This window comes from Mesoplodon bidens (genome assembly GCF_964165515.1).
Source record: "Mesoplodon bidens genome assembly, chromosome: 1".
NCBI lineage: Eukaryota > Metazoa > Chordata > Mammalia > Artiodactyla > Ziphiidae > Mesoplodon > Mesoplodon bidens.
Genome location: NC_138176.1, coordinates 189,343,470 through 189,366,856, shown reverse-complemented (window position 1 = coordinate 189,366,856; position 23,387 = coordinate 189,343,470). Strand labels below are relative to the sequence as shown.

Genomic DNA, 23,387 nt, shown 5'->3' with positions numbered 1-23,387 from the left:
CGCTCACTCGCCCACCGCTCACCTCCTGCTGTGCGGCCCGGTTCCTAACAGGCCACGGACCAGTATTGATCTGTGGCCCAGGGGTTGGGGACCCCTGAGCTGGAGGACAGGCTCTGGGGCCAGAATGTCTGGGTTCTTACCTTCCTGCTGTCACCACTCACAGTCACAATAATACCAGCAGTTCTGAGGATATTTATCACCTATTTACTGTGGGTCAGGCACTGGACTTTCCTCATCTTTAATCCTAACAACAGGCCTCCCAGATATGTTTTATTCTTCCCACTTACAGATGTGGAAACTGAGACTCAGAAAGGACCAGAGAAGACAGAAACATAGCCACATGTATATCTTTTTACATTATTTCTTTTTTAATCTGACTTTGTCTTTCCATCTTATTTTAGGGCCTACTTAATTGTGGGCAGGAAGCAGTATGCATATATTTAATCCCTTGAGTATCATAAAGCCAGCACAAAGCAAGGTTTGACCCATATTCTCACGTGCTGGTCCTCTGTCTTCCACTGGTTGGTGTTTTTAATGTGTGAAGCAAAAGAAGAAAGGTGAAATTTAGCATCTGTGTATTGACTCTCAGTGACATTTGTTTCCTGCAGACTTTTAATCTGAACATTTTCAAACACAGAGAATTCTAAAGAATAATACAGTAAACACCAGCCCATCTACTACCAGATTCAACAATTATTAACATTTTGCCACATTTGCTTTATCTACAATTTTTTCTCAGTCATTTAAAAGTAAGTTGCAGATGTTGTGGCCCTTTACTCCTAAATAATTCCACATGTATCCTCTGAAAATAAGGACATTATCATAACTTAGTAACAATCTGTCTAGTTTAAATTCAAATTTCTCCAGTTGTTGTCAAAATATCTTTTATAATTGATTTTTCTGAACCCATATTCTGTCAAGCTTATTGCATTGCATTTGATTGTTATTTGTTCTCTGTCTTTAGAACAGACTCTCACCTTTGACATTGACATTTTGAAGAGACCAGGCCAGTTTTCTGTAGAACGTCCCACATTTTGAATTGTCTGATTGTTTCCTTTTCTCCCTTATTTTCTGAAAACTGGGAGCTGGTATAAAAGCTTATTGAGATTAAAGTTGAGCATTTTTGGCAATAATTCCTCAAGGGTGATGTGATGTGCTTCATATTTATCACATCAAAGGGCACCCAATGTCAAGTTCTTCCACTATTCCTGATGCTAAATTTCATCTCTTGGTTAAGTGCCAGATTCCTCCTTTGTAAAATTTATTTTATTTTATTTTATTTTTTTTTTTTTTGCGGTACGCGGGCCTGTCACTGCTATGACCTCTCCGGTTGCGGAGCACAGGCTCCGGGCGCGCAGGCTCAGCGGCCATGGCTCACGGGCCCAGCCGCTGCGCGGCATGTGGGATCTTCCCGGACCGGGGTTACGAACCCGTGTCCCCTGCATCGGCAGGCGGACTCTCAACCACTGCGCCACCAGGGAAGCCCCGTTCCTTTGTAAAATTTTATTTTCCCCTTTATAATTAGTAAGCAATCTGGGGGATGATGCTTTGACATCTTGGGGACATCCTGCTTCCCAACAATTCTTTGACCAAATGAGTTTAGTATCTATTAGTTTGCTAGGGCTGCCATAACAAAGTACCGCAGACTGGGTGGCTTAAGCAACAGAAATTTATTGTCTCACAGTTCTGGAGGCTAGAAGACTGGAATCAAGATGTTGGCAGGGTTGGTTCCTCCTGAGGGTTCTGAGGGAAGGATCTGTTCCAGGCTTCTCTCCTTGGCTTGCAGGTGGTTGTCTCCTGGTGTCCCTTTACATCACCTTCCCTCTTTGTGTGCCTGTGTGTCCAAATTTCCTCTTCTTCTAAGGACCCAGTCATATGGGTTCAGGGCACACCCTGACTCTGTCCTACAGAGTCCATCTGTAAAGACCCCATCTCCATAAAAGGTCACATTCTGGGGGCACTTGGGGGTTAGGACTTCAACACATGAATTTCTGGGGGACACAGTTCAACCCATAACAGCACCCACTGATGGTCTTGCCAGAATCCATTATTCATGTATTGGGGTCTTAGGTTGGGTTCTTTGGGAAACAGATTCTGAGAGGCAGATTCGTGTACTAGTTTATCAGCCACTGCGCTTGGTAACATCTGGAAGGAAAGGAGAGAAGCTATGCTGCAATGCTGGGGCCTCGGCCTATGCTTCAGGCAGCTCCGGAACTAGATGGTCCTTCAGAGATGTTGCAAATGGTGGCAAAGGGCCAGGCCTTTGTACCCCTTTATCAGCTAAGCATTGGTTGCAGGCTGCCCCCGGCGGTGGGGCGGGCAGTTATAACCATGGGCTGTGCAGCTTCGTTCCTTGGGAGAAGGAAGACTCAGCTGAGAGCTGTTAGGTACCAACAGTTCCAGTAGTTGGAGAAATGAGTGCCTGGGTCCTAGAGGGAGGGTTAGGGGTGTTGTTCCCACCACATAGCACATGGCGTAACCGGGGGTTGCAGAAGGCTAGTTTCCTCCCCAAATCTACATTTATTAGCTGGAACTCTTTTGAAAAGAAGCACTTTCCCTCATCAACTGGGAATGAATTTTAGTTCTTTCTAAAAAGACAGGGTAAATGCTTAAACCTTTCCCTTTTAATCACCAGTTTTCCAAGTCAGGAGTTGATATAACTCAACTATACTTAGCGAGTTATGATTTTTGCCATTGTGGGCCCCTTCCGCCACCAAAAAAATTAGAAATTATATCTTACACCTGTGTAGGTGCAAAGACAAATATAACCTAGGCTGGATTCATTATTATACATTTACTATTTGTTTTCCTTCCAAAGAAAATGTATTGTGGGCTTATCAGTGCTGTGTCTTCAGGGCCTAATGGGCAAGGCCCTGGTTCTGCTCCAGCTCAGGGGCTGGGTGGGTGATAAACAAAGAGGGTTGATCCTAGTGTGTACCTGGGTACGGGGTGAGTGGGGCGAGGTCTCAAGGGAAGGGCATTTAGCTCTGGTAAAACGTTACCACTCAGGAAAATGAGGTGGCCTGGTGTTGCCAGGTCTTTCCATCTCTCAGGAGAAGCTAGAAATAGAGATTTTAAATCTAGGGAGATCAGCTCGGTGCTTTGTGACCACCTAGAGGGGTGGGATAGGGAGGGTGAGAGGGAGGGAGACGCAAGAGGGAAGAGATATGGGAACAGATGTATATGTATAACTTATTCACTTTGTTGTTTTAAAGCAGAAACTAACACACCATTGCAAAGCAATTATACTCCAATAAAGATGTAAAAAAAATAAAAAATAAAAATAAAAAAATAAAATAAAATAAATCTTGGAATCCTCTATTTTTAACTGTTGGATCAGTTTTTCAAAATATCTGTGGGCTGATGGTGGCCTGAGGGCTGCCAGTTTGTCTGTGAGGCTCCTGGGGAAGGGATGCTGACCGTTTCCATACTGGGTACCTTACAGACAGCCGGGCACACCGAAGGTGCTGCTACATGCTTTTCGAGGAAGGAAGGAAGGAAAGAAGGAATGGTGATATTTTGTTAAGGCAACTCCTAAAATTAGGTTGGATTTTTTGCTTCAAAACCTGTGAGGATCAGAAAATCAGGCCCTGGATTTTGCTGCAAAGAAAAAAAATCTGCCTTGGGCTATTCACAGCAACTTACAGAGACTTGACAGGAATAAAAACGTGTGAAGGAAGCCCTTGAAACCGGAGTTCGTGAACTAGGTCAGGCTGCCCCGATGATGTGGTCCCCAATCAGAGACTCGAAGGGGATTTCTTGGTATCTTGATAGAATGCTGTCTTATTAAAATTGTAACTCTTTTCTTCTGTTTAAGGCAGAAACATTAGTGTGGTAAAAACAACGTTGGAAGGACTGTGTTTTGTCAATTTTCCCTTTGGGGGCACAAAGTCACCTCACTGCCAAACATGTTTCATCTCTGTCCTTGGCCTGCTGTACTCAATGGGGGACGTTTGTTCCGAGCCCAGTGTGTTCACACGGAGCCCCCCCCGGGAGGATCCTTCTCTGGTCAGAAGAGAGGGGGAGGAGGGGGAGGAGATCCTTGAGGAGGAAGAAGACAGAGAGAAAGCTGTGCCTCCCGGGACGTTTCCCCTCCACTTCACTTTAATTCCCAGCCCTTTAAAGGGCTCGGACATCAAAGCAATATTGGTGCCTTGGGCTTCTCCTGTCAAACTTTCCTCCAAGACACCCCGCCAGGGCTCAGCGCTCAGCCCTCTGAGGGCCTGGGTGACACATCTTCATGCTTCACTGCTGCTAACAGGCCTGCTGACTCCTGCCTAAACCTCTGGGCCGGGCTTCACCCAGTGGCTGTCCTAATTCTATTAGGGAAATTGCTTGTTAGAAGAGAGAGAGAATGGTGACTCATAAGTACCCAGATAATTCAGATGATAAGGGCAGAAATCCTTCTTTTTTCCACTTCCCCCAAAATGACCAGTTTGGGTGCTGTTTCTAAATTTAGTCTTCCTTCAGCGAGACTGTCATTTTTGATATTGCAGTTTCCCTTTTATGGTCAGAGATGTTAATGAGCATACACAATATGAAGTATATGAATTCCTCTCTCTCTCTCTCTCTCTCTCTCTCTCTCTTTCTCTCTCTCACACACACACACACATTTATTTCCCAAGAGAAAAATCACAACTGAATAATTAATGGAAAAGGAAATTCAGTGTGCCCATAGTGCAGTGCATTATTCTCTTCGTATTCAATTATCTCTAATTCTGATTTTGCTAATTGTGTCTTGATCTTGATTGTGAGAGAGGGAGACAGAGAGAATGATGGGAGTTATCCTGTCGCAAATTCACCTCCAAGAAGCTGGGAGGGCTGAAGATCAGGGTAAGGAAAAGAGTTGCTCTTGAGACCTGGGGCATCCTTTCTCTGAAGACCCTGCTTCCTGGTCTCCCAGCCTCAGTCTGAAAATCTTTGCCTAGTGATAAGAATAATGGTGTTTTCAGTCATGTTTATTAAGATATTACTCTTTGCTAAAACCTTATATATATTTTTTTCATTCGTCTCATGATAACCTTTTGAGATAGTCTTCTGTTTGTTTGTGTGTTTCATAGATAAGAAACCTAAGTCTAAGAAAGAGTAAGATGGTATTCCCCCGCCACCAGCTAGGAAAAGATAGGCAGGCAACTCACCTGTGAATTCACTGATTTACCTGTGCACCTCCTCACTCCTCTGTGTAAGAAGCCAGTGTTCTCCGTGAGCTGTTCCAGCGAGCTCTGACTCCCACGCCTAATAAATGATCACCCCCCGACCCCCCAGAAGCTTTGTGTCATTTGAGGGAGAGAAAGAGGTCTTGAACAAGGAAGTAAGAAGGCATCGAGGGAACTGGAAGCCACACTGCAAAGATTCCAGTCTGAACTAGTTTATGCTCTGGAATAGTTATCTCTCAGGGGCTTGCTTTGGTGTAGTACTGAAGAAATATTGATAGATCATAAAATAATAAAATAACTTTGATTTTTGTTTGTTTGTTGCATTTTTAGTAAAATGTTAAATGATCGACAGCTCCAAATATAGCTCTTCTCATACGTGTGGCCACTTTCATTAGATGCCAAATATTTTTAGAAGTGAACTGGAAGCAAAACAGTGTTAGTCTTTGACAATTTCTTAAGAACAAAAAGAATAAACTCTTCCACTCCCTTCCCCTAACCATTCAGTTGTCAACACCATTATGTAATGATTACGAACTCTTAAGGTTCTGTTTAACAAATTCTTATTCCTATCCAGGGAACTTTTTTTCTTTAATCAGACCTCTTCTCTCACCAAGGTGTGAAGGTGCCGCAATGCACAGATGGTCTTCAGCCATAGCTCTTTTATTTATTTATTTATTTTTATTTTTTAACGCCTTTATTGGAGTATAATTGCTTTACAATGGTGTGTTAGTTTCTGCTTTATAACAAAGTAAATCAGCTATACATATACATATATCCCCATATCCCCTCCCTCTTGTGTCTCCCTCCCACCCTCCCTATCCCACCCCTCTAGGTGGTCACAAAGCACCGAGGTGATCTCCCTGTGCTATGCGGCTGCTTCCCACTAGCTATCTACCTTACATTTGGTAGTGTATATATGTCCATACCACCCTCTCACTTCGTCCCAGCTTACCCTTCCCCCTCCACGTGTCCTCAAGTCCATTCTCTATGTCTGCGTCTTTATTCCTGTCCTGCCCCTATGTTCTTCAGAACCATTTTTTTCTTTAGATTCCATATATATGTGTTAGCATATGGTATTCATTTTTCTCTTACTGACTTACTTCACTCTGTATGACAGTCTCTAGGTCCATCCACCTCACTACAAATAACTCAATTTTGTTTCTTTTTATGGCTGAGTAATATTCAATTGTATATATGCGCCACGTCTTCTTTATCCATTCAGTCTGTCGATGGACATTTAGGTTGCTTCCAAGTCCTGGCTATTGTAAATGGAGATGCAATGAATATTAACCATAGTTCTTTTAGCAGCTCAGTTCTTGTGTTTTGATATTATGGAATTGTTTTTGTGATGTTTTGAAGGCAGCCCTTTTCTCATCTTCTAAATTTTAAAATCTACCTGAAATAAACTTTTTCACTCTGTGCCTGAGAAAAGAAAGAAAGCAGGAAGGGAATGTAGGAAGAGCAAGCATAGGCTGTGGGTAGGGAGATGAGACTTCCATCCTGGGCTTCTGTCACTAAAAATCCTTTTGCTTGCATCACAAGCCAAGAGGAGAAGCTAGGTTTCCTTGGTCCTAAATGAGCCTCTGCAGGAATTAGCCAGTGTCTTGCAACTCAAAGTGTGCTCCCTGGGATAGCAGCAGTGGCATTACCTGGGAGCTTGTAGGACATGTAGAATCTGTGGCCCTACCCAGACCTACTGGATTAATATCTGCAATTTAATAAAATCCCTAGGTGATTTATAGGCACGTTAGTTTGAGAAGCACTGTCCTTGTCCATCACTCCCATACTTGGCTATATAACTGAATCACCTGGGGTTACAAACCCCTGCCTCATCAGTATAAGGTTCTAGAAGATGTGTATAGATTTTAAAGCTCCTCAAGCAATTCTGATGCAGCTAGCCCAGCCCCAGAAGGAGCCCATTGGTACAGCCTATAGAGGCCAGCCTCCTAGGGCACAGAGCAGCATGAGAAGGGAGAGTATGTGTCTGCAGGGTCTCATGGAGACTATCTAGCACTAGTGATCATTTCTGCCCACTAGAATCCATCTTCCACAACACTTTCTGTCATTCTAAATTTGATCATGTAACATTCTTTAGTGGTACCCTCTTGTCCTCAAGATCAAATACCTCTTTTTAGCATCACATATATGCCTTTCTGGTCAGGCCTCTGCCTGGTTTTTGCATTTCATTTCACCCCACACCCCCTCCCTAGAGTCAGACCCAAACACTTGGCAGTGCTCCTCCCAGGAACCTTCACACCTCCATGCCTTTGCTCACACTGTCACCTCTACCTGGAATGCCAGTCCCTCCTTCAGGGACTCCTGTAGCACCTCTGCCTCTCCTTCATTGTGTTGATCACCCACATAATGATTTGCTTAATATCCATCTAGAGACTGCCCACAAGGAAAGGGACCACATCTGTCTTGTCTGGACCTGGATAGGAGCAGTTTTGATTGGGGTGGGGATGAAAGACGAAGGACAAAATCCTAATTGAATGGGCTTAAGAGAAAATGGGAAGTGAAGAACTGTAATCCACAATTAAGAGACAATCCATTCAATGAATTATGTGTAAAGGGGAGCAGAGAAACGGAATAGGATCTAGATGGGGAAAGGGCGTCAAGAGAGGGTTTTTAATTTTGTTTTTTGAAATGAGAAAAATAACAGCTTGGCTATAGGCAACAGGAATAATATGGAGGGAGGATATTGATGATGCAGAGAGAAGGGAATTGGCAGAGCAATTGAGTAGGATGGAGGGGATGCGATGCACAAGGAAGGGCCAGCCTTAAAGGGCATGTGGACTGGCCACCTGGAGGAATGGAGGAATGGCAGGGTGCACAGGCTCAGATGCTGGAAGGTGGCTAGAGGTGGTAGGGCCTGAGGAGGTTCTGCTATTCTCAAACAGAAGCAACGTTATCAGATGGGGAAGGAGAAGGAGATTTTGGGAGGTGAGGTGATTGGAGCAGGTATGAAATAGACATCTAGGAGAGAGGGAGAACATATGGACCAGGGGAAAGTAATATGATTTCTGGGTAATACTAAAGCCCAGTTGAGGTTAAAGGTTCATGAATTTTAAAGTGAAACCAATCAGCATGGTTGCATATTTTTCTCTAGCTAAGTTAGTTGCACAGGTACCAGCTGACAATACATGGAAGGACATACATGATCCCTGCCCTCCTGGAGATTATGTTTTAGACGGGAAGATGGCATTAGGTGAACAATTCCTTATTTCATTACAAAGTGATGATTGCCATGTTGGAAAACACAGAGGGCCAGAGAGCATCTCACAGGGATTCCTGGTCTAGCCTGAGTACCTGAAGTGAGACATGTGGATACAGAATGAGGTCGTGGAAAAGACCCGAATTCTTCCCTGCTTTTTTGTTTAAATTATAGATACTGTGGTGCAACAGCAGAGTGGTAACATGCTATGCTATAATTCTGTGGTTGTTAGTGATCTGCTGTGACTTTCATTCTAATTGTCATATATGCTGTAAATCAACCCGGAAAAGTAGGATTTGCCCAGGACTTCAGAACAGTCTAAGTGGACCTGACTAAAGGCAGGAAGGATGCTTGAGGAAAACAGGCAGTACCTGTAAAATGCATGAAATATATCTTCACGCTCCTGTTCCGTTCCCTTTCCGTTGAATCTTCCTAGAAGATGCGGGCACTTCCGGAACGGAGCACCTATCTTCCTGCAGCCCATGTGCAGCACAGGAGAAGGGGGCAGAGTGGAAGGGGGTGGGGATTGCAAAGAGGGGCTGTTGGTTATTGCTACGTATGATAGAATTACTAAGACAACATTGTAAATCAACTCTACTTCAATTTTTTAAAAAAGATAGAATTTAGAAGGTTTTAATAGTAAAAAGAAACCCTTTGCTTCTAAGCCCACAGTTTTCAAGAGCCTGAAAATGTTCTGATTTCGAGTAAAGTGTTGAAATAGCACCTAGGAGGAAATGGCCTCAGAATCTCGAACTTTGTAAACCCAAACCTTTAATGGGAAGACATAAGTTCTAATTGCAATCCTTTGTAACACCATCTCATGAGAGGGCCTTGCCCTGTCGCTGCAGTCCCTTGTCAGTCCTTCTTTCTCGCATCTGGTGGGTCAGCTAAACACTCAGACCCTGGACCAACAGCATCAGCAAACCTGCAAACTTGTTAGAAACAAAACTCGTGGGTCTCTCCCCAGACCTACTGAATCTCTGGGGGTAGGGCCCAGCATCTGCATTTTAACAAGGTCCCCTGGCACTTTAAAGTTCGGGAATCAATGACTTAAAATATTATTGCTCTTTCGTCCAGGTTCTTTGTTTTCAGCTTGTTTATGATATGATATGCTATGCTTTGCTAAGCTATGATATATGAGATGTGAGTTACTCCTACAGCTCCCCCATGAAACCAGAGAGATGTGAGGAAGCAAGGCCAGTGAAGTCACACCAGATTTCAAGAAGAACATTCCCAAGAAATCAGAGCAGGATTCTCTACCTCGGCACCATTGACTTTTTGGTAGTGGTACCTTTTTGTTGTAGGCAGCATCTGGGCATTGCAGGGTGCTCAGCAGCATCCCTGGCCTCCACACACTAGATGCCAGTAGCACCCTTCATGTTTTGCATTGTGACAACTAATAATGTCTTGGAGACTTTGCTAAATGTCCCAGGAAGGGGAGCAGGCAAAATTGCCCACCCACTTGAGAACCTCCAGCTTAGAGTAATGAAAAGCATGGGAGTCTTCACAGGGGGTTAGCTGGGAAAGGGATAGTTTACCCTTGGGCCTAACCAGGCATAACCAGGGCAAGAACATATGCTAGGGCTGCTTGTCAGGCCTGGCTAACATTTTATGTGCATTACTTCTTTCTATCCTTACAACAAGCCCATAGGGCAGGTACTATTTTCCCCACTTTATGGATGAAAAAAAACAAGGTTCAGAGATTAAGTCACACTGATAAGTGATATACCAGGGATTCAACCCCAGGTTCATCTTAACCATTATGACATGTGGCCCATCATTTACTTATATGTATCTCTGTATCTCTACGTGTATCTGTCTATCCATCTATGGCTCTGTCTTTCTCCATTTATCTGCCAAATCTCAGAAGGACTGGAGAAGAGAAACAGTCATTTGCTGGCCAGAGCCCAAGTGTGACTTTCAAAACACTGAAGCTGGCCAGAAAGGCAGATATCTAAGTGCGTTGTCTCCTCCCACACAGGCTCCACCCCACCCCCCATGTGGCCCTGTCCCCAGGAGCCTCGGCCCTCTGCGTTCTTCCTCCGCCTCGCCTCTTCCCTTCCCTCGGTGGAAGGTCCGCGCATGCTTTGTGTTTCATGTCCTCCTGTCGGAGTCCCCCTGCACACCTGCCCGCCAGCCCGGGGCTTGGATATCAAAGACTCCTCTGTGGAGGGCCTGGCGAGCAGCTCGCACCATCAGAGGGAGCCGCCAGGAGATGAGTGCAAACGGCCCGAGTTCACACAGAAGGGCAAGCGGGTCTCTCCAGACCTGGAGCTGCTTAGCATTTTTGAAGCCCCGTGGGGGTCAGCTCAGGGGCGGGGGGGGGGGCTGTTGGAGGGAGCACAATACACTCTGGATCTGGGTTTCTCCATCTGTAAATTCACGGGGTGGGACCAGATGGTCTCTAAGGGAGGATGTACCTTATAGGGCAGCGGTTTCTCAGGCCAGGTAGAGCATCAGAATCACTTGTGGAGAGAGGGGCCCGCTCTGCCAGCCCTCATCTCTGATTCACTGGGCCCCATGGGCCTCGCGTCTGTTAAAGATGCCAGATGACTGCGATGCGCAGCCAGGGCTGAGGACCACTGCACCAGAGGAGAGGGCTTGGGGCTGCACTGAGCTGGCCTTTGGGCCCCAGCTCTGTCGTTGTGAGATCCAGAGGCATTTACTTAATGGCTCTGGGCTTCAGTTTTGCCCATCTGTAAAATGGGGATTAGGATATCTACCTCATAGGAATAAAACAATAAAATTAGATATATTGGTAAAGTGATGGTCCGTGGCAGGCATGCAGTGAGAGTAGGCTGCCTTCTCCAGCCTCCCTTCTGACACTGTTATGCAGTGTGGTGCATTTTTCTTTTTTTAATTGGACTTTTACTGTGCACTGGTTTAAGAAATCATGGGAACCAGCTTCTTTTTGCACTCTGTTCCCAAATACTGATCTTTTCATTTATCACTCCCGTAATAGGGATTGCAATGATCTTATGTGTGCAAAATATTTGAAGGTGAATGAAAGGAGGTTATTTTAAGAAGTATTATACACACTACTATATATAAAATAGAGAAAGAGCAAAGACCTACTGTATAGCACAGCAAACTATATTCAGTAGCTTGTAATAATCTATAATGAAAAATAATCTGAAAAAGAATATGTATATATATTCATATATATATATATATATATATATATGAATCACTTTGCTGTACACCAGAAAGTAACACAACACTGTAAATTAACTATATGTCAATTAAAATATAAATAAATAAATAAAATGGTGATAATAACTGACCCCATCTACCTCATAGGGTGGTTGTGAAGATTAAATAGGTTAATATATGTAAGCATGCCTGATGCAGAGCACATGCTTAATGAGTGTTACCTTATTATCTCAAAGGCCTCTAATTTGTGGAGGGGAAAAAAAGGAGGAAGAAAAATATGAGAAAGGGAAAGAGGGAAGAAAGAATTTAGAAACAACTCACCTATTTAAAGTGTGCAATTCATTGGTTTTTAGTATATTCACAGGATTGTGCAAATATCACCAAAATCAATTCCCAAACTTTTTTTTTTTTTTTTTTTGCGGTACGCGGGCCTCTCACTGTTGTGGCCTCTCCCGTTGAGGAGCACAGGCTCCAGACGCGCAGGCTCAGCGGCCATGGCTCACAGGCCCAGCCGCTCTGCAGCATGCGGGATCTTCCCGGACCGGGGCACGAACCTGTGTCCCCTGCATGGGTAGGTGGACTCTCAACCACTGCGCCACCAGGGAAGCCCAATTCCCAAACATTTTTATCCCTCTTTATCCCCAAACCCTGTACCTGTTAGCAGGCATTCCCCACTTCTCCTCCTTGTCCCCAGCCCCATGCAATGTGAATCTACTTTCTGTTCCTGTAGATGGCAAACTGTTCTTAAACTGGGATTTAAACTGTGTCTTCCTTCCCTCGAGGCAAGTTTCCTACTTAAGTCTTGCATTAGTTACTTACAGCTGCAGAACAAATTACCCCGATATTTAGCAGTTTAGAACAACATGCATTCACTTTCTCATAGTTTTTGTGGACCAGGGGTCCAGGTACAGCTAGGCTGGGTCTTCTGCTTCAGGCTCTCTCATAAGGCAGCAATGTGATGGCCAGGGCTGTGGTCTTAACTGAAGGCTCAGCTGGGGAAGGAACTACTCCCAAGCTCACTTACACCATTGCTGGCAGGACTCGGTTCCTTGAGGACTGTTGAACTGAGAGCCTCATCTCCTCACCGGCTGGTGGCTGTAGGAAAGCCTGAGTTCCTTGCCATCTGGGCCTTCCCAACATGGCAGCTTACTTCACCAAGCCCAAGGGAAGAGAGAATCTGCTAGCAAAACAGAAATCATATCTTTTGTAACCTAATCATGGAACGGATATTCCCTCAATGTTACTATGTTCTTTTGGTTAGAAGCAAGTTACTCAAGGGTAGGAGACTACACAAGGCTGTGAATGCCAGGAGGTGGAGAGTGTTGGGACCATCTTGGAGGCTGTGAACAAAAGCCCTATCCTGCAACCTTCCTATGAGTTCTGTAAGCTACTGAATATCTTTTTTTTAAATATTTGTTTATTTATTTATTTATTTGGCTGCACTGGGTCTTAGTTGCAGCATGTGGGATCTTCATTGCGGCATGCGAACTCTTAGTTGCAGCATGTGGGATCTAGTTCCCTGACCAGGGATCAAACCTGGGCCCCCTGCATTGGAAGTGCGGAGTCTTAGCCACTGGACCACAAGGGAAGTCCCTACTCAATATCTTTTTAATACATTTCTTTTTGGCTTCAGGTAACTAGAATTGGTGACACTTATTTGCATACAGACCAACATGTTTGTCACTTACTGTTCTGTAATTTTGTGATTCTGGTTTCTATTGCTTTAGCACCTTTCTCTATGAGGTGTAAGTCACTTGGTAAAGTTATTGGCCCTGCTTATTACTCTTTTTTTTTTTTTCTGAAATCATCACTTGTGTGTCTGAGCACTTTAATACCTTAGAGCCAGCTAGCCAGCATTCATCAGAACTTGTTTGGATATTAATTTCCACAAACATCAGAGAAGACAGGTTAAGAACCTCTCAAATTAGCCCTGTCAAAATAGGAAAACTGAGTCCTTTTAATGGAACAGCCCATAAAGCCTCACATCCAGCCCAGGGTTTTTGCAGTTCATCCTCATTTGGACTATGACCAGAATGTTGCTTTCTTTCCTAGAGATTCTGCAGAATTTTAGTATCAGAAATCCGGTGCAAACTGTCTTAAGCAAGAAAAAGGAATTTGTTGGCTCACATCACTAGGAGAAATACTGGGGAGGCCCACAGGATCAAAAGAAGAGCTATAGAACTCCAGGGCCTGCAACCAGTGACTCAATGCAGGCAGTTATCCTTCTAGCTCTTGTGGAGCTAGCTCTGTCCATCATCTTCATGACTCACTTTCTGGGCCTCATTCTTTACTATTACAATCATGCATTGGTTTGTGACCTTTAGTCTTTAAGCCAGAAGAGAGAAAAGTTGGGTCAGGTGTTTATTCCCAGGACAAGGAAGATGGGGTATAATGCTAGGCCAGCCCTGGGTCACACAGCCACATTCCTGTTGCCAAAAGAAGGACCATGAAAAACCAATAGCCACTACTGCCCAGTACAGGCTCTGACTCGAGCCCATTGTCAGTGGCCCAGACATGCACAGACCAACCATGTAAATGACCCCTGAAATATTGGAGATCCTAAAAAGGACAAGACAATGCCACAGTCCGTGGTAAGACCCTGTCTGGGAACCATGGATTGGAGGGATTCCATTTGGCCAATATATTTCATGGAGTCTGGGAATTCATCTTATTATACCCAAGGTCCAGTGTCTTAGTCCACTGGCAAAAAAAGGGTCACATTGAATTTTTCCATTATAGATTTCACTTGTTCCCTAACTATTTGACAGTTGGAAAAATGTTATTAGCAGAGCCATGAAGGCCAGGGATGACATGGAAAATAGCTGTCCATCTCATGGACTCATGACCAAGGTTAAATTACAATAACAAAAGAGGTCAGAGCTTTTTATTTACTGCTACTCTCTGTGATTTATGGGCAGATTGTTGTTTTTTGTTTTTAACCTTTCAAAGAAGGAATGATTTGTCAAGTTCACGAAAACCACATGTACTCAGACTCATTAATCTTAGTGCCAAGGGTGAGTCTAGTTTTTAGACCATATAAATATGGATTGGGATCAAGATGAGTCAGACTTGACTTTTGGAAGGTATGGATTGGGATCAAGATGAGTCAGACTTGACTTTTGGAAGGTGTAACAGTGTGCTCCCTTTAAATCTGTATATTGACACAGATGTTACCCTAGTAATTCTCCCAAAGAAGTCCTACGGAGGGTTCCCTAAGAACTTGGCCTGGGTACCATTCACAACTGCTCAGGGATGTACTCACAGCTGGTCACTTGGTCTTTGGCACTTCTTTATTGAGGGCCTTGTATGTGTTAAGTGCCAGAAGAAATTATGTAGGATTGTGTGCAAGCCTGATCCTGTCTACATATAGCCTGGTTTAGGGCTCTCCCCTCAAGTAAGGAAGCAGCTCACATTTAAACTTAGATTGAGATCCAGTATTAAAGGTGTAGGGTGTAGAGAAGTGAAGATAAAACTAACCATTTACCTGGTTGATGTCTCCCTGAAACCAAGGACAGTATAGAGGGCAGGTACTCTGCTCTTGGTTCAGACAGGCTTGGGTTTGGCTCTTAGCAAAGACACTCCCTAACCTTGTGACACTGGGAAATTAGTTAACTTCTTTAAACCTTTGTTTTCTCAACTGTAAAATGGTCCTAATAATAATACAAACCCTATAAGGGTTGTTTGATGTGTTTTAATAAGATAATCCAAGTAAGACGTTTAGCGTTGTGTGGGAACATTGCTTTAAAACCACTAGAGTAGTTGTAATAATCTTAGGAGTCGTGATTTCTTGGTCCCTTGGGGTCTCCTTCCTACCACGCGCTCACCCTTTCCCAAGTGTCGTACAAAGAGCAAATCACCACCACCACCTAGGGGCAACATGGGCAGAGGCTTTAGAACTAGGCTGACCTGGGTTTATATGCAAGATTTAACTCTCATAGAGCCAATTCCTCAACTGTAAAATGAGAAGATAATTCTTTTAATGAGGATTAGAGATAATATATTTAAATGTGTGACAGATAATAAGCTCCACTGTAGGTTGGCTCTAAAACAATTCCCCCCACCCCTGTCCATCTTTACCAGCTCAGTCATAGTGATGGTATAAGTGAGGAGCTCTAGAAGACAAATCTCAGCTGTCCTTGATGTCAGTTTTAGCCTCATTCTTACTGGCTCTGAGCCGGACTTCATTGCTTTAAGTCTGGCCTGAGTTCCTTCAAACCAAGGAAGCCCTGAAAATGGGCACTGAAAATGGGCACTGCTGTTTAGAAGTACACTCTTCACAGATCTTATCTTGCCATGGGTGCCAGTTAAGAAGTAAGATAGAGAGCTATCTCAGCTCCACCGAGAGTGGATGCGTAAGAATTACAAAGGCACACTAATATGGTTGTGATTTTGTATCCAGACTGGCAAGAAACATTTGCAAATAGAAGATTCCTTTGATATAGAAAAAATGATGTTCCAAGGTCAAAGTTTCTTGAGGAAAGTTTTCTCCACTTCCGCCTGTACTGGAAAGCTACAAATCAATAAAAAGCCTGCATTTCCCCAAGTTACTGATTCTTCACATTGCAGATTCTTCCCCTGATACCATTTCACACAGGTTCCTATTCAGGAGAGAAAAAAGTTGGGGGAAGTTTAAAAGCACTGACATCTGCTGACATTCTCCCTGCTTGTGTCTTGCAGCCTACTTCTGCTTCCTCCTGACTGCTCTGGGTGTGACAGCTGGTGCCCATCGCTTGTGGAGCCACAGGTCCTACAAGGCCAAGCTGCCTCTGAGGATATTTCTGGCCGCTGCCAACTCCATGGCTTTCCAGGTAGGGATGGAGGGTCCTTGCTGCTGTAGGGACCTAGAGCAGATGGCAGTGTGGGAGGAGGCACACTGGGGTCCCAGTGGGGTGGACATCCTCCACGCCCACTCTAGGCCCAAGCACTCCCTGACTGTGTCAACTTTTTATCCTTGTAGCTTTAGATACTATAAAATGTTCCTGGGGGGCTTAGAGCACCAAGGCATGCTAAACTACAGAGGAGGAAAGGAAATTCCTCCCTCCAGAGTCCATGCCCTAAACATGACCCGAAACCCTCAACATCTGTCTAGCTCTGATGAGGGCCAAGGTCTGTGCTGAGCATGCTATATGCATATCACCTTTGATCCTCACAGTAACCCCACGAGCTAGGTGTTATGCATGCCCCCATTTTACAGATGAGGAAACTAAGGCTTAATGAAGTTAAAGAACTTACCTAATTATCTGGCTAAAAAATGGTACATCCAGATAGGCAAACGCAGCTCTGACTCCAAAGCCACTGCTTCTAAAACATGTATTCCTGAGGTCACCCTTTAAGATTGTGGTGAAAAGTCTATTATTCAATGTGGATTTGGAAGACTCAAGATTTAAGTCTTACTCTGATGGTTGCTAGCTGTGACTCACTCATCTCCAGTTTCTTCATCTGTAAAAATAAGAATATGACTTTATTTTCAGAGTTGTTATGAAATCATGATAAAAATGTAAATGGGGTCACAACTGTACTAGGATTGGGCCATATCCTTGAGGAGTGTGTCAGTCCTAGGCCATTTCCCACCACCTTGAGCACTTTCTGAGCTGCTGGAATTTTGGTTTGATCATGAATCTCTGTCTTCCCAATTCCTCATCTGATCTAGGGAGGGTGGGTGGGATCAATTTGTTTCCAAAATTTCTGCCAGTGTTATGAGGGTAGATGATTCAAGTCCTGTGTATTTTCACCCATTAGGAAGAAATGGCAATTCCCAAAACTGCTTTAGGGTCCAGGGAAACAGGCGACTCAAGAGCCTCTCTGTGAGCCTCAGACGTGCAGGTCAGGTGGTCACCTCTGCAACAGGCCTCGCATCCCTACAAGACAGCCTGACCCTGAGCATTTGTCTAAGTTACCCTGTGTCTAAGAATTCATTTCCCAGTTTTAGGCTTCCCTCCTGTCTGAGCATTCATAAAGCAAAAAGGATCTAGCACACTACATCACTCAGGGATCACAGTTCATATTACGAATATCTACTGGGTAATTCAAGCACAGTTGGGAATAGGCACCAGGGTCCTAGGAAGAAGCTGTTTGCACAGAGGAGCAGCTGGCAGCTTCTCGTTTTCATGTTCCTTTGTTGGCAATGGGAACTATGCTGCACTTTATTTTGGCTTCAACAATCTTAGTTCAGTGTTGTGCTTTATTTATCGTAACAATGGATTATGATGATGATAAGGTAGACACATTAATTTAGGTCTTAGATGCTATTTAGGACTTAACTCAGTAATTTTCATTTATTTTGTTCAAGCAATTTATTATTTTTAGCCTTCAAGTACACGCTCATGTAGTTATAAAGCACCTTTATTACCAGAATTTTTTCCAATATATATAACTTGAACTTGAGAACCTAAACCTCTTCTCCAAATGAAACTGTTTGTTTATAACTCAACTTTTGAGAACCTAAGTTTCCTTTACAAAACATCACATAACAGAACATCACACTGTGATTTTAAATTTATTTTGGGGGGAAAGTATATTGTGGAGGAAAGTATCCAGGTCATTGAATAAATTCAGTCCATTTGCTGGATGTAGGCTTTTGTGCACATCTTTGTTCCTCCTTCATCTGCAAAAATTGGGAGGACCTGATAATATTTACCTCACATGGTTACTGGGAGGATGAAATAATGAATAATACATGCCTAGCTTATAGTAGCACTCAGTGAATATCGTTCCCCTCTTCTTTGTGAGATTTAGCACACCATCTCATTCCTTTCTGTATTTTTGTGCCTATCATACAGAAAATACTCAGTGATTGTTAAATGAATGAATAGTTTTATAAAGTATTTTCATAAATCATCGAATTTGAACCAAGCATGCTTCCTCCAGGCCCACATTTGTAGTGGATTTTTTTTCATTAATTCAGCAAATATTTATTGAGCACCTACGATGTGGCAGGCCCTGAACTAGGCATAGTGCGTACAATGATTTGCAAACACAGTCACAATCCTTGCCTTCATGGAGGCTTCCATCTAATGGGATATTAGATTTTCCACAGTTTCCCAGTGGAAATAGTGCTTTATGGGTCTGCAGTTTTATAACAATGTCACTTAGACCTAGATGAGAGGTATCTGTTAAGATCAGCAAAGGGCCAGCTTGCATACAATGCCTGGGTCAGAGGGAAAGAATTCAGTTGATTCAGATCATTTAACCCTAGGAAGAGAACCGCCTGGGAAAGTAAAAAATGTGCTGTGATCTGCCAGTCTAGGGTACTGACCTACAACCCTGACTTAATGCAGAGTCATTGATTCAGGTTACCTTTGATATCCCCTTGGGTTTTTAAAGATAGTTTCAAAGGTTCTCTTCTGCCTGGTCATCCTTTGGCCAAAATGGACCAAGTCATGCCATGGTTATCTCTGAGGATCAGCAGGGCTTTTGCTAGCTGCTGCAAACAAGATCTTGATCATTAAGAGCAGTGGTCTTGGGCTTCCCTGGTGGCGCAGTGGTTGAGAGTCCACCTGCCGATGCAGGGGACATGGGTTCGTGCCCCGGTCCGGGAAGATCCCACATGCGGCGGAGCGGCTGGGCCCGTGGGCCATGGCCACTGAGCCTGCACGTCCGGAGCCTGTGCTCTGCAATGGGAGAGGCCACAACAGTGAGATACCCACGTATCGCAAAAAAAAAAAAAAAAAAAAGAGCAGTGGTCTTTTTGGCCCCAGGGACTGGTTGTGGAAGACAATTTTTCCACAGATGAGGGGGAGCATGAATGGTTCAGGTGGTAAGGCCAGCAATGGGGAGCCATGGGGAGCGGCAAATGAAGCTTCGCTCACTCGCCCCCTGCTCACCTCCTGCTGTGCGGCCTCGTTCCTAACGGGCTGGGGACCGGTAGCAGTGGTTGGGACCCCTGATTAAGAGCAGTTTTAAAATTGTGACTGAAACATTTGAACTTCCCTTTTCTCTTTGTTCTGTAGAGGACGTATATATGGCTCAGAGGGCAATAGTGGGAAAGGTGAGGTACTTTTAGTCTGAAAAGATGATGATGGGGCAGGAATGCCAGACAAGGAGCTGTAATAATCCTCTGTCCCCTCCACACCCTTGCATTCAGCAAAGACCTCCTGAATTCCTCTCTCACCTGTTCTCCTTCCTCACCAGTAGGTTGCAAGTCAACCCAAAAGCTGCTTGCAGACTTCTTGTAATTTTCTCCTAGTCAAATATGGACCCAGGTAAGGGATTCCTGCCATCCAGTGGTCTCCAAGAGTTCAGTTTTCACAAAGTAGCCAGGACTTTGGATTTGTGTTGTCATGTTCATGCACACACTCCTGCTGGCTGCAGCTGGGTCTCTTGTGAAGTCAGTCCCACCAAAAGCACCTGTAGATGCTTCAGTCCCCTTCCTTACTGTCCACATTTACTCATCAGATCCTAGTAAAGAGGCATTGGATTTCAAGCTGTAAGGGAGCTAAAGAAATTCAGTCTAAGTCCCCTTTGTTTTACAGAAGGATAAAGAGAGGCCCAAAGCATGTCAGTGACTTGTCAAAAGTCACACAGCTAGTTAGTGGATAGACCAGACTGAAACCTAAGTCTCCTGACCACAGCCCCCCGCCCCCGCCCCACGCATCTTTTGGCTTACCCATGGATGTTCTTATGTGATGCCCAACCGTGTGATTTGTAGACAACTTTTAATTTGGTCTTGTTCTTTATCCACCCCGGCAGTCCCTGTCTTTAACTGGTATATTTAGACCATTCACATTTAAAGTGATTATTGATATAGGTGAATTAATATCTACCATGTTTCTGTTTACTGTTCATTGCCCTTGTTCTTTGTTTCTTTTTTTTTTTGTCTTTCACTCTTTTTCTGTCTTCCCTGGTTTTATTTGAGCATTTTATATGATTCTATTTTCTTTCCTCTCTTGATATGTCAATCATACTTCTTTTCAAATTCTTTTTAGTGGTTGCTCTAGAGTTTGCAAAATACATTTAGAACTCGTCCAAGTCCGCTCTCAAATAACGCTGTACCACTTCAGGTACTGCACTAGTATTCCCACTTCCTCTTTCTTGTCCCTTATGACATTGCTGACATTCGTTTCACATATCCATAAGCTATAATCACCAAATTCATATTTGCTATTATTACCTCAAGCCAACTGTTATCTGTTAGATCAATTAAGAATAAGAAACTTGATTTTATTTTACCTTCATTTATTCATTCTCTAACACTCTTCTTTCTTTATGTGAATCTAAGTTTCCAACCTATGCTATTTTCCTTCTCTCTAAAGAATTTCTATCATTTCTTGCCAGGCAGGTCTACTGGTGACAAATTTCCTCAATTTTTGTTTGTCTAAGAAAGTCTTTATTTCTTCTTCACTTTTGAAGAATAACTTTGCTGAGTACAGAATTCAAGGATGTGCGTTTTTCTTTCAACATTTAAAATAATTTACTCCATTTTCTTCTTGCTTATATGTTTCTTAAGAGAAATCTGGTGTAATTCTTATCCTCACTCCTGTATAGGTAAGGTGTTTTTTTTCTCCCTTTGGTTTCTTTCAAGATTTTCTTTTTGTCTTCAGGTTGAATATGATATGCCTAAGTATAGATTTTTTGCTATTTATCCTGCTTGGTACTCTCTGACCTTCCTGGATCTGTGGTTTGGTGTCTGTCATTAATTTTAGAAACATTTCTTTCAGCCATTATTACTTCAAATATTTCTACTGTTTGTTTGTTCCTCCTTCCCTCTTGCCCACTCTCCTTTTCTCTCTCTCTCTCCCTCCCTCCTTCTTTCTTTCCTTCCTTCCATACTTCTTTCCTTCTCCTTTTGGTATTCCCATTACACACAACTTATACCTTTTATAATTGTCCTACAGTTCCTAGATATTCTATTCCATCTTTTCTCTTCACATTTCAGTTTGGGAAGTTGCTATTGACAGCAACTTAGTCTTCAATTCAGTGATTCTTTCCTTAGCCATGTCCAGTCTAATGATGAGCCCATCAAAAACATTTTTCATTTGTTACAGTTTTTCTGACTTCTAGCAGTTTCTTCTCATTCTTTTTAAGAGTTTCCATCGGGGCTTCCCTGGTGGCACAGTGGTTGCGAATCTGCCTGCTAACGCAGGGAACACGGGTTCGAGCCCTGGTCTGGGAGGATCCCACATGCTACCGAGCAACTAGGCCCGTGAGCCACAACTACTGAGCCTGCGCGTCTGGAGCCTGTGCTCTGCAACAAGAGAGGCCACGACAGTGAGAGGCCCGTGCACTGCGATGAAGAGTGACCCCTGCTCGCCACAACTAGAGGAAGCCCTCGCACAGAAACGAAGACCCAACACAGCCAAAAATAAATAAATTAATTAATAAACTCCTATCCCCAACATCTTAAATAAAATTAAAAAAAGCCCATAGCTTTAAAAAAAAAAAAAGAGTTTCCATCACTCTGCTTATATTACCCATCTGTTCTGGCAAGTTGTCCACTTTTTCTATTAGAGCCCTTAGCATATCAATCATAATTGTTTTATTTATTTATTTTTTAAATTTATTTATTTTTGGCTGTGTTGGGTCTTTGTTGCTGTGCACAGGCTTTCTCTAGTTGCAGCAAGCGGGGGCTACTCTTCATTGTGGTGCATGGGCTTCTCACTGCAGTGGCTTCTTTTGTTGTGGAGCATGGGCTCTAGGTGCGTGGGCTTCGGTAGTTTTGGCACGTGGGCTCTGTGGTTGTGGCTTGCAGGCTCTAGAGCACAGGCTCAGTAGTTGTGGTGCATGGGCTTAGTTGCTCCATGGCATGTGGGATCTTCCAGAACCAGGGCTTGAACCCATGTCCCCTGCATTGGCAGGCAGATTCTTAACCACTGCACCACCAGGGAAGTCCACCATAATTGTTTTTTTTTTTTTGCTGTACACGGGCCTCTCCCTGTTGTGGCCTATCCCGTTGTGGAGCACAGGCTCCGGACACGCAGGCTCAGCGGCCATGGCTCACGGGCCCAGCCGCTCCATGGCATGCGGGATCTTCCCGGACTGGGGCACGAACCCGTGTCCCCTGCATCGGCAGGCGGACTCTCAACCACTGCGCCACCAGGGAAGCCCACCATAATTGTTTTAAATTACCAGTCTGATAACTCCAACATCTCTCTCATATCTGAGTCTGGTTCTGCTGCTTGCTTTTTCTTTTAAGATGGTATTTTTTTGCCTTTTGGCATACTTTGTAATTTATTGTTCAAAGCTGAACATGATGTACTGGGTAACAGGAACTGAGGAAATAGGGCTTTAGTGTGAGGTTTTATGCTTATCTGACTAGAAATTAGGCTGTGTTACCTTGTGCTATAGCTCTGGTGGTTTCCTCTAGTGGCCTTGTTTTTGTCCTTCCTTCGCTGTCTCTGGGCTTTCCTAGAGACTTCTTCTTAAACAGGAGTTAAGGCTTTTAGTTCTTTCAGTCAAATCCACTGTTATTGTACAGGAGCCCTATCGACATGGAGGCGAGGGGGAGCATCCTCAGTCCTGTGACTAGGTCTCAGTCTTTTGTTGAGCTGGAGCTGAGTATTTCCCTCCCCCCAGGTTAGTCAGGCTTTGGTAAAACCCCAGTTGATTAAGCTCTGGTAAAATCATTTCTCTTGAGGACAGATCTTGCTAAGGGGAACAGAGAGATTCTGCCTTGAATTTCAAAATGGTTACTTTTCTCCCCCTCCTGCTGGAAGAGCAAGGGGATTTTTGTCAGTTGATCATAGTGAGAACCTGGTAGGGATCCTGGAGGTAAAATTCATGAAAGTGTCGGGGCGCCTGGACTGCTCCCTAGGAGCTTTTAACTCTCAAGCTCATCCACACTAAACCTCCAGCAATTCATCAATTACACCTTAAAGTATTCCTACCCATCCTGGCGCCAGGACCTCTGCTCCTGCTAGACTTTGATT

General features: G+C 43.8%; 1 protein-coding gene across 1 annotated transcript in view; it reads left to right on the top strand.

Annotated features, from left to right (window-relative positions):
* Positions 1–23,387, top strand: part of SCD5 (stearoyl-CoA desaturase 5) — a 160,736-nt gene that overhangs the window by 70,060 nt on the left and 67,289 nt on the right. The window contains exon 2 of the mRNA XM_081232757.1: positions 16,201–16,331. Coding sequence (XP_081088883.1) covers positions 16,201–16,331 — 131 coding nt within the window. The remainder of the gene's footprint in view (positions 1–16,200; positions 16,332–23,387) is intronic.